Here is a 14,758-nt window from a genome sequence, read left to right as displayed (position 1 = left end):
GTGATGTTCATCGTCCAATCGGTTACGCGATTGCTTATGAGGGCGGAGTTAACTAGCGACCATTATTTTTGATTGACGTCTGGCACGAAGTAAGAGTTTATCGCAGCTTGATTAGCAAGAAGTTAAACCATTTACGTAATATAAAACCGGTACTAGTACAGTACAGTACATTAAAGACGGTTTCGGGCATCATCATCACAGCTCTTTACTGCAAACAAGTGTTACCTATGACTCATAATTAATACGAGAAATTAATTGCAAGTGGTAAACAATTAATAACTTATAGCGAGTAAGTTGTGCAAATAACTACCGGGTACAATTATGCGATAAGAATTTTATTCCAGTACATGTATATTTCATCATGTCCATTTATAGAACTGATTCACCTCGTTTTTCTGACATTTATTCGACACATAATGCGCTTTAACAAATTTTCGTTGAATTAATTACGCACACTTGTAAATGTTTCATCCGATAATCGATACTTAGAAGACTGATGATGGCAACCGGCGGTAATCCTCATTGACAACGTGAATTTAATGCATAATTCCGTCAAAACATTTATTCGACTCGTAAAGTATTTAAACAAATTATCGTTGAATTCATAACGCAACTGTTAATATTTGTTGAAATCTCTGACTCAAATGGGAATCATTCAATTTGTAATCCGAAACCCATTCCGTAGGTCGATGTTAACACGTTTTTAATCCGAAACACACTTCCGAATACAAATGTTACCGCAACGTTAAAATATTCTTGCTACAAATTAGCAGTGCACATTTATTTTGTGTCGAATCTTTTTCTCAATTAAAAAGAGCGCGAAAATTATGCAGCATGTACAACGTCGCGTCATGTGTATTGTGCATGTATTGAGCGTTTTAACAAGCACACAACACGTCAGGGGATTGACGCATGTTCAGAGGCAATATTTCATCAAATCTCTAAATAGTCACTTAAAATTTATTTGATACTATAGAAAAATGGCAAGGTTTGTGTAAAAAAATAATTGAGAGCTTTTTATCGTAAATATTTACCAGAAAGTGATTTATAAAAATGGAATAAACGGGATTATCGGGTAATAAATAGAAACTTGAAAAGTAGTAAGTATACAGTAATAAAGTCGGGTTGAAACGGATGTTTTGGTGAATCGTTCGAGTCGGGATTTTACTATCTGTGCGGGAAAGTTTTAAAACAATTAAACAATATATAAAACAAATTTTTTTGTTTAAATGACTGGGGATTTTCTTGAAGAGTCATGGCGCACCAAATGACGTCTTTTGACGCTGTTTTTCTTTGAGTTATAACGCACCACGAAACGTCAATTTACACGTTAAATTTAAAAAAATCAACGTCAGGAGGGGTTTCCCGAACCACCCCTATCAGCCCCGGGGCGCCTGACAAAAATTCTGTGGAAAGCACTGCTGACAGCACAGGCTTATCTGAGATAACACTTCTTGCACATGTATTACACCCTGTTACCCCAGAGCCAGGCTCCAGTGTTTGTCTCTGTTACAGAGTATGATATGCTTCTATGACAGTCATTTGATTTTGATGCATGGCTACAATATCTTGTGAAGAGTACTGAAGTGTCAACCAATTTTCTGAATCAAAATTGCAAATCTTTCAATTTTGCTTGTAATTTGTGTTTCAAATTTGAACTTTGCACTTATGTAATGATGTTTATAACACAAACTGCAATTGCTGTACATTTAAGAATGACATTTTTTCGTCTTGCCAAGTGTTAAATTTAATTTCCTTAACAATTAATTCTAATTAAAATGAAAAGTGTGATTACAGATATACTGCCAACCAAAATGTATTGTACTGCTTTGTTGGTAAAAAGTTTTTCCTGAAGCTTAATATTCTGATATATTTTAGCTCACCTGAGCACAACGTGCTCATGGTGAGCTTTTGTGATCGCCTTATGTCTGCTGTCCGTCGTTCGTTGCGTGACGTCAACATTTGCCTTGTTCACTCTCTAGAGGCCACATTTATTGTCCAATCTTCATGAAATTTGGTCAGAAGATTGGTTTCAATGATATCTTGGATGAGTTCAAAAAGGGTTACGTTTGCTTGAAAAACATGGCTGCCAAGGGGCAGGGCATTTTTCCTTATATGGCTATAACAAAATCTTGTTAACACTCTAGAGGCCACATTTATTGTCCGATCCTCATAAAACTTGGTCAGAAGATTCATCCCAATAATATCTTGGACGAGTTTGAAAATGATGTCGGTTGGTTGAAAAACATGGCCGCCAAGGGGCGGGGCATTTTTCCTTATATGGCTATAGTAAAACCTTGTTAAAACTCTAGAGGCCACATTTATTTTCCAATCTTCATGAAACTTGCTCAGAAGATTTGTCCCAATGATATCTTGGATGAGTTCAGAAATGGTAACCTTTGCTTGAAAAACATGGCTGCCAAGGGGGGGGGGGGTAGTTTTCTCTATATGTATATAGTGAAAACAGTTTAGTTGTGATAAGCCATAATGTTAAAGAAAGATAACCTGTACATACTTTCTAATAATTAAGTAATAGTTAACTCCCTTGTATAAACCTGGGACTTCTTTCATAAAATGTGGTGTACATAAAGACATTAGTTTGCATGCAATTTAATAAACCTATCTCATAAAATAAATGTACATGTACTAATGCACTGTAGAGCCTTATCTTTGAACTTTACTGATAAGCCAAGTTAACCAACCGTATACTTTTGCTTGTAAGACGCCCTCGCTTATAAGACGCATCCTGACTTCGGACTTTATAAACGCGGTCAAATTTTGCCGTTTTCATCGGCCGAAAAACGGCAGAAAGTTGAAGAAAATCATCAATCAGTAACACATTGAGAATTTTTCAAACTCGGGCTGCATACAATTAGTAATTCATGCAAGTCTGAAAAATAAATAATTAAACAACAAAGTAAATAATATTTGTTATGCCCCCCTTTGAAGAAGAGGGGGTATATTGCTTTGCTCATGTCGGTCGGTCCGTCCGTCCACCAGGTGGTTTCCGGATGATAACTCAAGAACGCTTGGGGCTAGGATCATGAAACTTATTTTCAATAGCATCGTATGGCGATAACACAGTCCGCATTTTCTTAACAGATAGAGACTCAACGTTAAACAACTTATTTTCCTTTGACTTCCAGTCTCTCACCATTTTCTCGGTTATTCCGAATTCACACTCGGTTGCACGATTCGAATGTGTTTTTGCATTTCGTTTTATTACCTTGATTTTGCAAATTTTACACCCATTGTCTATCAACAAAAGGTAATGCCTACTTTCACAAAATTAGCCAATCGCAACAGTAGGTAATGCCTACTTTCATAAAATTAGCCAATCGCGTGATAGAGTGATAGACTCCGAAGCGCAGATCGAAATCACGTGTCAAGAAGAAAGCCATATGCGGATAATTGCATGTGGTCGCTCTTTGCTACCGCCGTCGTTGGCCCCTTATAAATAAGGTGTCATAGGCATTAGGGGGTCGTCTGAATAAACATGTTTATTTAACAATTGCCAGTTGCAAACTGGTAATGTTCTTCAGAGGATACCCTAATTGCCAATTATGTCTTAATTGACAATTAACGATGTCGAACAAAGACGATCAGGTGATACAAACTTCTCAAGTAGCACTAGTAATCGGCAGCGTATTTATTTAACAATTGACCGTTTCAAACTGAGAATTGATTTTGCTGTTGTTTTTGGCATGTTAATTTGGCATCGTGTTGCCGCTTACACACATATACTATAATGGCCAATTATTATGACATTTAACCACGTTTCGTGCAGACAATTAGGTGATACAAACTTTTCAAGTATAATCACGGACAATATAATGTCTTACGCCCCAAAAATAACAAAATTCAAATTAATAATAAAAGACAACAAAATCAATAACAATACATTTTATTACAAGTAAATCGGTAACTGAACATAGTGTTCCGATACACGGTACGGGCCAATACACAGTTTAGAGAAAATGCAAATGGCTGCCGCGATGATTCAAATCAAATGACAAGTGTCCAACTTGGCTAGAGTATGCCCAGTAAACTGGATATTTTGAAGAAAAAAATGTTTATTTTCACCAGTACCTCGCTTATAAGCCCCAACCCCCACTGTAACTTATAAATTTGAGTCTCAAAAATGCGTCTTACAAACGAAAGTTTACGGTACTGTGTTTTGATGTATTTAGCAGACTACTGTGCTATGAAACTGTTTCCATGGCAACCTTGTTATTTGGCATTTTCTAAATTATCAAGACTCTTTTGATTGAAATAACTTTTGTTAATTCTTCCTACTTTTTACATTTGAGTAACTGGAGTTTTCCACTCTCCAAAAATTGTGTTCTTTAGATTAAGTTAGACTTATTTTATAAACTTAATTTTTGTAGCAACTTCTAGACTAACAGAAACTAATATATCAGTTTTTTTGACAGATTGTGAACTTCTTGGATAAGACGGTTGAGTTCGAAAATGGTTTGGACCTGTAAAAAAACTTGGCCGCCAGGGGAGGGGGTCATTTTCCTTATATTTATTTAGTAAAAAATGCTTGTGAACACTATAGAAGAATTTTTTGCCTAATCATCATATTATTTTTTTTAAACATCGATTTTATAAATATCTCGGACGAGTTGGAAATGGTCATGATAGGTGGAAAAACATGGGGGGGGGGGCAGTTTTCTTTATATGTATTGTAACGCCTGCCTTGTAATTGTTTACTTTGTTTTTATTCTTACAAAAATAATTCTTTAAATTACAACTTTTAATAACTTTTAAATTCATTGATGATAGTTAATAACTTATAAATTCATTAATGATAGATCATATTTTCATTGTATGATAATTCTTAAGAAATGAAATAAATGCTTTAAACTCTCTGTAAGTGCAGATAGTTTACATCAGTGGTCAGTGATGATCTTTGATCAGTGCTTATCTTTACCTGGATGCTAAGAATAGCAGTGCTCTCATTTGATTGGATGTTTACCTATGTTACTATGCCTGCTACACTTCAGAATCAGGGCACTGGCACATTGTTGACCTCTCCCATAAGAACTAATCAACCAAAACATCTGGGTATACATGAGAAAGACTAATGCTAGACCCCCTGGCTCTAAGTTGAAAGAGTTAGTCCACTAATTGAAAGATTGGGGTTAGTGAATGACTAATCTGCCAGACCTGTTTAATGTAGTAACTGTTAGTTTTATCATGGAGGTGAGTTTAATGTTCTAAGTTGAAATTTCACCAAGTAAAAGTGACTTAGTCTTATTTTTCTCTAAATGAAAATTTTGAATTAATGATTTACTGTGTTTCACTAACTGGGAATGTTAAGTTAGTGGAGTTAGTTTAGTTCTTTTAACTAAGTGCAATTATTAGTTAAGTAATTACTAAGGCAAAGTGATTTAGTATTTTTTTCTCTAAGTGAAAATATTGAGTTAGTGATTTAATAAAAGAACAGGACTTAGTGAATTTATGCAACAACAAGTTAGTGTTTTTAATAAGTGATGAGCGAACATAGTGAATTTATTAAATGACAAATCTCAGCTAATCTTTTAATTAAAGTGACTTAATGTGTTGTGATTAACGCAAGTTATAAGTGATTAATCCGAAGAAATGGATTTAAACTGTTTGTTTTCTGAAAGTGTCTTACTTTAGACTTAAGTGAATACTACAATGAAAGCAATTTCTTAATTATTTGTTCAGTGGAGTGAATTCAATTATAGTGATCACGGGTGTTTGTTTATCCTAGTGCTTTATACAGGCATTTGCCTCATACTGAACACAAACTGTTGACCAAGTTTAGACATGAAAGTGTATAATTGTTTTCGAAACCTTTTAACTTTGATTAACTTTTGAAAGTTTATGAACTGTATTTCTATATGAATTGTTTGTATTGTTTGCATTATTGCTTAAGTATAAATGATGAATGTTTGGAAATAATAAAAATAGTTTAGTCACATTGTTGTTGAAGAACAGGTCATTTCTTTTTATCTCAGGTGAGCGACTTTGGGCCTTTCAGGCCCTCTTGTTAAGAGTTGCTTACTGGTGTAGCAAGGTTCAGGTGTATATTTTGAAAGATATGCTGGTGAAAACACTGCAAACTAGTTGGCACAAACTGTTTGTGAAGTCTGTTTTCTGTTTGGTCATATGAGTGTTACATATTGCCTTTCTAGTCTTGTATTTAACAGTAACACGTGTTAACACCTTTGCTGATAACAAAATTTATTGTGAACAATAATTTGTATAGAAATAATGAAAATTATGTATTTCGAGACATAAATAATGTATGTTTTGTCCATTGCTGTTATTTGTTTTTATTTAATACAAAAGGTGGCATTTAAACAAAACATCCTATTCAGTATATTGGAAATATTCACAGTATGTTCAAACATGTTTCAAATGTTAAAGAAAGTGATTAATAAGGTTGTAATTCATGACCAGATTGTGTTTTCTGATCAAGATAATGAACAAACAGAGTATGTAACAGGTTAGTTAGAGAAATTAAGACATTGTTTTTGTGATGAAAAATGTTTGATGGACCCATTTCTAAATTGTGAACAAAACTCACTTATTGGTTAATTAATACAATAAGAAATAAATAATCTAGAATATGCTATATTAACTAAACTTCAATGTGATTGCTATGAACAAAAGCATAAAGAGACCAAATACTGGTGTAAACTTTGAAAGTTTCAAAAAAGTTCCCGTAATGGTCTATTGTTCTCTTATCATAAATCGGATAATATTTTCAAGCAGTAACCATTGTTCAAGACTGCATAAACTAGAAATGTTGAAATTCCGCTATCATCAACCACCAAAAAAATTGATACACACATTTTAAGTGCTTTCAACTATGAACTATAAAGTAGCTTTTTGTTGTCTGATTAAAAAGCTTTTGAGGCAAAACATCATTGTGATATTTGAAGTCATTACATTGAATTTACAATAATTTAAATTCCATTTTGCTTACTTTTAAACAACGTGTTATCTGATGTTATGCTTCACAAGATATGAAGTATGTAAAAGGTCCAGTTGAAAGAAATATATACACATTTTTGTTTCTATATTACATTTTGTCCTTTTCTAAGAAATACATAAATTAAACCAAGCAAGTAGTTTAAATATTTATTTAATGAATTAATTTTGTTTTCTCAGTTTTACTTTCACAAATGATAATTAAATTATGATATTGCAAACCATTATAAATTTTCAACCCATTTACATTTTATGTAGGACCATTATTATGCTTTTAACTAATAGTGTGTTCTAACACTTAATGTTGTGGCTTACTATTAACTGCTCATACACTGTCATCCTTTTCCTTACATACACAGGGGTGTGATTCTTTATTCTGCTATTTAAGATAGTTTTTAATCAGGATTTTGGCCAGATATATGTACATGTTTTAGGAAAATAATGAATTATTCAGAACACTGGCTCTTGTGTCAATTGTGGAATTGGTAATTTTCCCACTTATAATCTTATAGTTGGTTAATATATCTTGTATTTAAAGTAATGCAATATGTGGGTCAGGGATATCTCGAGTTAACAGCTATAAGACCTTGTTGTTGGCCAGAAATGGCTTCTTGTTACCAAGATAACGCAAGTTTTCAAACTCAAAATTACATGTCTCAACTAAAATGTTGAAAAATGAGGATAGTGAACGGTTAAACCATTTGTAATATATATTTAAAAACAAAAAAAAACAAACACTTTTTATAATTAAGGTTTTCTGATCTCACAGTACATGGGCTTCTTTATTGGCTACTCAGGTTCTATAATTTCCAATCATGTGATATGTTGGTGGTCACCATACCGGACAGGCAGGGTTTCCTCCAGGTACTCTGTTTGATTCCAGCACAAAGTCTCGGCAAAATTGAAAATCCTTCAATAGAAACTTTATTGCTGGAAATAGTACCTATAATTTAAAATGCATCCCAAATTTCTAGTACGTTAATTGGTTGGGAGTTCTGGATATACTATGTGTCCTCACATAATGCAGCACAGATGGACTTAATAAACGAAATACACACACAGCTTTTAGTATTTGTAGTTTTGGGGCTGTTGTTTTTTCTAGAGATTGGGGTAGGGTAGGTAAATCCTCATGATTTGTAGCTGAGGTCACACCCCTGTACAGTAACAGTTGAGCATGTTTAGTCTGTTAAGCCCAAGTCTCACTATTGACGGTAGATCCCTGGTCCATCCCGGGATGATTAATCGAAACATTTTAATGCAGTCACGCTATTTCCCGGTACTGCCCCGTATTAGGCCGGTCAACAACCGGGCAGAGTCCCGGACTAGCTACCGTTTATCCCGGTGAAGCTTTGGTTGTCGCCGGTAATGCCCAGGTTGAGCCCTGGTGAAAGTCGGCAGAGCCCCGGTCTACTGTGACTCCGCCGGCAATCACAGGGGCTATACCAGCATCAGACCCCCGGCAGAGCTACGGCAACGCCCCGGTTTAATCGCGGTCGTCACCAGTAATGCCCAGGTGGGGCCCCAGTGAATGTTGGTGGGGTTCGGGCAGAGGGCCGGTTGACTGATATACCATAGCTATACCGGAACTCTGCCAGCATTCACTGGGGCTTCACCTGGGCACCACCGGCGATGCTATGCCGGGGTCTGTATGGGCTACGGTGCTGTCCCGGTGCAGCGCCAGTCGTTGACAGTCCTTCCCAGTGACTTTCGGTTCATCCCGGAGGTGTTTAACATTTTAATACTTACCCGGTGGAGCCCCGGTTGTTCCCGGTCATCCTAGGTTCATCCTGGTCGTCCTTGACGGAGCCCGGATTCATCCCGGTAGATCCCGGATCACGCACCAGGGCTCCACCGGCATCATAGTGAGACTGGGCCTTTACATTCTATAATCTCATCATCAGTGCCCTGTCAGTCCTGATCCAGTCTATTTAATCTTCCTGTCTTTCTATTGTCCCTCTTTTGAATCTTCATCTTAGGTTGTTTTTACTTACAGGTAGTGCTTGGAATACCCATATCTCCATTTTAAACGAAAGGCCTATACCCTACATACATTCGCTGTTTTATTAGTGCAAAGTCTGTTACCAGGAATATGTGAATAGCTGGCAATTTAAAAGCCAGATGTTTCTCTCAGTTCATTAAATTTGTATTATTAACATGGCTTGATTAAGAAACATAATAGTCTATAAATACTGTTAAAAGCATTGAGACACAATATATTTTTCTCACCAAGGTATGACTATGATCAAGATTTGGTGCCTTGTGATTGTTGATTATCTGTAAGGAAATCTGATTGCTGTCCGACCAATCATAATCTCTGAACTAGTGATGGTGTTCGAGCCCTTAGGCCTTGGTGATTGACATTCTCAGAGTTATGATGTGTGGTATGTTTCCCCAGTTCTGGGAAGGAAGTTAATTTTAGGCAGACACATTGACTTGTGATATAAATAGAGAAAATAAATACACATTTACATTTGTAGATCAAATAAAATCACCCGTATAGAGTTTGAGTTTGTATCAATTAAACAACTGTCTTATTCTGGTCGTTTGTAAGATTTGTTGTATTTTCGTTCAAGGCTACTTCAACTTAAACTGCAACTTAAAATGCCTTCAACCCATTTCTATATCAGATATAATTGTTTCATGACAAACTCTTATCATTCATAAGACCATAATCCTCATACCCTTGCTTGCTCCATCAACAAATGCTTGTACTTCATCTGAAATTATGATGAAGGATTTCACTGCCTGTAACCAGTAGGCTTGCCATCATCATCTTTGCAGTCCCATCTGTTGACCGCGTCCAATCATTGGTCTGCAGTCCCATCAGTTGACCATGTCTAATCATTGGTCTGCAGTCCCATCAGTTGACCATGTCCAATCATTGGTCTGCAGTCTCATCAGTTGACCATGTCCAATCATTGGTCTGCAGTCTCATCAGTTGACCATGTCCAATCATTGGTCTGCAGTCCTATCAGTTGACCATGTCCAATCATTGGTCTGCAGTCCCATCAGTTGACCGCCTCCAATCATTGGTCTGCAGTCCCATCAGTTGACCATGTCCAATCATTGGTCTGCAGTCCCATCAGTTGACCGCCTCCAATCATTGGTCTGCAGTCCCATCAGTTGACCGCCTCCAATCATTGGTCTGCAGTCCCATCAGTTGACCATGTCCAATCATTGGTCTGCAGTCCCATCAGTTGACTGCCTCCAATCATTGGTCTTCAGTCCCATCAGTTGACCGCGTCGAATCATAGGTATGCAGTCCCATCAGTTGACTGTGTCCAATCATTGGTCTGCAGTCCCATCAGTTGACCGTGTCCAATCATTGGTCTGCAGTCCCATCATTTGACCGCCTCCAATCATTGGTCTGCAAGTCCATCAGTTGACCATGTCCAATCATTGGTCTGCAGTCCCATCAGTTGACCGCCTCCAATCATTGGTCTGCAGTCCCATCAGTTGACCGCGTCCAATCATTGGTCTGCAGTCCCATCAGTTGACCATGTCCAATCATTGGTCTGCAGTCCCATCAGTTGACCGCCTCCAATCATTGGTCTGCAGTCTCATCAGTTGACCGCGTCCAATCATTGGTCTGCAGTCCCATCAGTTGACCATGTCTAATCATTGGTCTGCAGTCCCATCAGTTGACTGCCTCCAATCATTGGTCTGCAGTCCCATCAGTTGACCGCGTCCAATCATTGGTCTGCAGTCCCATCAGTTGACCGTGTCCAATCATTGGTCTGCAGTCCCATCAGTTGACCATGATCAATCATTGGTCTGCAGTCCCATCAGTTGACCACCTCCAATCATTGGCCTGCAGTCCCATCAGTTGACCGCCTCCAATCATTGGTCTGCAGTCCCATCAGTTGACAGCGTCCAATCATTGGTCTAGCTGCATGCATCATCAAGCAGCATGCAGTTATAATAAGTTGTTCTTATTCATTAGCCATATTTCTTTGATAATGCTGATTTTAATTTTGTTTTAAATTTATTGTTCTCTTGTTCTCTTGCTAATTATTTGTTTGTCAAACACATCTAGTGACGTTGACACAAGTTGACGTAGGTTATTAAATACTTTAGACAGTTGCTACTTTTTTTTTACAATTTTTCAAGACTTCCCAATGTAAGTGGGCAAGCTTTTTTGAAGTCATTTTTCTCAAAAATGCTCTTTCTTCAGTTTCAATCTTAAATCATTCCCACAATGTTATGCAATCTGAGAAAAAGCCAAAGTGTAACTAACTTAGCCTCAAGACAAATTAATGTGCCACAAGGAGAAAATTGTTGCAAATCTCTCTGGCTCATTTCAGGGCTTTGTAAATTCAGGGTATGGCCTAAACGGTATAGCTCATGTAAGTACACCAGTGTTTCTATATTTCTTTCCTTGACAGGTACTTTTGATTCCCTTTTTGGTTGCATAACCCATTCTTTATTTCCCTTTATGTATACATTTCCTGTCTTAAAACTATTTGATTTTATGATACATGTACATTTCCTGGTATCCAAGTTTATGTTTTCATTACAATATATCTTTTGTTTCTGAATATTTCAGCAATGCTTTTAATTATATTAACAATTTACATTGCCTTTGCTTTACTTGTTTTCGTAATCGGTGAAGGGAACTTCATGTAGAGCAATGTAGAGGAGCACACACGTTAAAAACATGTCAGCATGATGTAAAATACATGTACATGTTTCTGTATATTGGCTATGATAAGAGTTAATTCAGAACAAAGGTCATAAACATTAAAATAATTTTTATTTAAGTTAAGCTTACTCAGATGGTAAAGCACTAGCCCATCAAATATTAAGATCGCGGGTTTGATCCTTGGAGTGGATTCATAAATTGTGGTAAAATTGGTCATGAAATCCTTTCTTCAGCCATTCTCTCCCAACCTCTGATTTAAGTAGGACGGTTATCAGTTTCTGTGAGTGAGTGCACTTAGTACTGGTCAACCAGCTATTCCAAGAAAAGTGAGTTATTTAACTGCCTGCTGTGGCTTCACTGAAATAATGTTGAAAATGGAATAGCATCAGACATTACAAATAATTTTAAGATAGATTTATTGAGTTAATGTAATTGAGCACATTTATTGCAAAATTTAGTTGTGCAATTTCCAAACATTATTTTCCTGTTTGTTACATTTGTTATGTCTTAAATATGTAGAAATCTCTTTGTATAATGCAGTAGTCCTTAGAGTCTATTTGTAGTTAAATTGTTTATTGACTAATATTATAAGATAGACTATTTGTAACACAATCTCACCATTCTTTTATATCTTATAACACTTATTAATACAGTTTTATAAAACAACCTATAACTTGTTGCTATCAATACTAATATTTATAGCTGTCAGCTTATAGTCAATTGTTGTTGAAATGTTCCAGAATCCGTCTGCACCCAGTCCTATTGGCCAGATGCCTCCAAACCAAGACGGGATGGGCCCAGGAGGTCCTGGCATGCCACCAGGGTTTTTTCCAGTAAGTGCACCCCCATCAGTTATGTCAGTTTTATAAAATAATGCCAAAATTCCTATTGTTCCGGTAAGCATCACATGGTAATACCAGTTTTTGTGTCGCCTAACTAGACAGTCAAGAAATATATTGCAGTTCAATCAAGGATGACACTCTCTGTTGTTATGGAATTTTAGTTTGAAAGGAAGTCTCTTTTAAACAAAAAAATCCACTTTCTTTAGGCGAAAGTGTTGTCCCTGATTAGCCTGTGTGGATTCACAGGCCTATCTAGGACAACACTTAGCACACATGTATTAAGCCCAGTGTGGATTCACAGGCCTATCTAGGACAACACTTAGCACACATGTATTAAGCCCAGTGTGGATTCACAGGCCTATCTAGGACAATACTTAGCACACATGTATTAAGCCCAGTGTGGATTCACAGGCCTATCTAGGACAACACTTAGCACACATGTATTAAGCCCAGTGTGGATTCACAGGCCTATCTAGGACAACACTTAGCACACATGTATTAAGCCCAGTGTGGATTCACAGGCCTATCTAGGACAATACTTAGCACACATGTATTAAGCCCAGTGTGGATTCACAGGCCTATCTAGGACAATACTTAGCACACATGTATTAAGCCCAGTGTGGATTCACAGGCCTATCTAGGACCAGTGTGGATTCACAGGCCTATCTAGGACAACACTTAGCACACATGTATTAAGCCCAGTGTGGATTCACAGGCCTATATAGGACAATACTTAGCACACATGTATTAAAGCCCAGTGTGGATTCACAGGCCTATCTAGACAACACTTAGCACACATGTATTAAGCCCATTGTGGATTCACAGGCCTATCTAGGACAACACTTAGCACACATGTATTAAGCCCAGTGTGGATTCACAGGCCTATATAGGACAATACTTAGCACACATGTATTAAGCCCAGTGTGGATTCACAGGCCTATATAGGACAATACTTAGCACACATGTATTAAGCCCAGTGTGGATTCACAGGCCTATCTAGGACAATACTTAGCACACATGTATTAAGCCCAGTTTTCCCAAAACGAGGCTCATATTGATGTTACTTCAATTTAATTGTATAATGGCTTTGTTTTAAAAGATTAAGTTGTATGTCTTATCAATGAAAAAAAGGATATCATTGAAGGTTGTGTAAGTCTGAAGGTGATTATAATTGGATTCTTGTTCATGATCAACATGGTATCCATGGTCAGTGAGGTTGATTGTGTTATTTTCAGCCATTCATGTCACCACGTTACCCTGGGGGACCACGAGGGCCAGGAATTAGAATGCAGGATCAGTTTAATGTAGGTGCAATATGGGGCATACATTTGTGGCTACACATAACTATGAATCCTGATTTATTTGAATTTTATAACTGGATTACTTAAATAAATAGAACTAGTAGGGCATTATACTGGGATGTTGTCTGAGTATTTGTCCATGCTCTAGTTGAACCACTTGATACAATACTCTAGACTTAGTACAAAAAATGAACCACTTGTTACTATACTCAAGATTTTGTACAAATAAATTGGTAATAAATTAAGTTTGTGTACTGAAAAAAATTACTACTTTCATTTTGTTACATGTCCTCACTAATGTAAGAGTATTATCGCAATAATAACACATTTTTTCCTTTAATTGTATGAAGAAAGAACCTTAGATTTATTGTAGACTTTTGGTCACCTAAGAATGATTTTGAGTTCTTGTGCAGTGAGGACATTTGCAAGTTGTTTTATAGCCATGCATCAGAATGAAGATGTATCATCTGTTATCTGCCCATGTGTTTCAGGGTCCACCTGGCAGTGGTGCAGGTCCGATGCCAATGCCAAACAGTATGGAGCCCCGACCAGGTACGTGCATTTTGTGAACAATATAGAGCTGCCTTCTGAGAAAACGGGGCTTAATGCCAGTGCTTTCCAAAGGATTTTTTCAGATGCCCTGCGGTAGTTAGGGGATGGGTTTGGGAGGGCAGACTTGGCAACAAGACACTTGTTTAGGTCTAGCTGGATAACACTGTCAACAATATTTTTAAAGTTATGCCCCTTTTTTACTTAGAATATGTTGTTAAATTTCTAAAACTAAAAATTGAAAATTGTGTTAAGTTTTGTGTTTTGGTTCACTTTACTCCTAATTATCATAGCTATTGCTTTCAGACTTGGAACACTTGCTAACTATCATAAGGAGACTGTGCAGGCAAAGTTATGTAACTCTGACTTGCATTTTGACAGAATTATGGCCCCTATTATACTTAGAAAATTGAAAATTATGTCAAGTTCTGTGTTTTTGGTTCCATTTACTCCTA

General features: G+C 36.9%; 1 protein-coding gene across 11 annotated transcripts in view; it reads left to right on the top strand.

Moving 5' to 3' along the window:
- The window catches only part of LOC127861490 (single-stranded DNA-binding protein 3-like), a 479,133-nt gene that overhangs the window by 22,469 nt on the left and 441,906 nt on the right, over positions 1 to 14,758 (top strand). For 9 of the 11 annotated variants that reach the window (XR_008040241.1, XR_008040240.1, XR_008040239.1 and 6 more), the window contains exons 5-8: positions 11,274 to 11,315; positions 12,352 to 12,444; positions 13,689 to 13,757; positions 14,246 to 14,306. Coding sequence is in view for 6 of the 11 variants with exons in the window: in XM_052400019.1 (XP_052255979.1) it covers positions 11,274 to 11,315; positions 12,352 to 12,444; positions 13,689 to 13,757; positions 14,246 to 14,306 (265 nt within the window). In the remaining 5 variants the exon portion in view is untranslated. The remainder of the gene's footprint in view (positions 1 to 11,273; positions 11,316 to 12,351; positions 12,445 to 13,688; positions 13,758 to 14,245; positions 14,307 to 14,758) is intronic. The other 2 variants (XM_052400017.1, XM_052400018.1) reach the window with 1 other exon arrangement.

The sequence above is a fragment of the Dreissena polymorpha genome, chromosome 16, assembly GCF_020536995.1.
Source record: "Dreissena polymorpha isolate Duluth1 chromosome 16, UMN_Dpol_1.0, whole genome shotgun sequence".
Lineage (NCBI taxonomy): Eukaryota > Metazoa > Mollusca > Bivalvia > Myida > Dreissenidae > Dreissena > Dreissena polymorpha.
The sequence above is the reverse complement of the archived record's forward strand: the minus strand, read 5'-3'. Positions and strand labels throughout refer to the sequence as shown.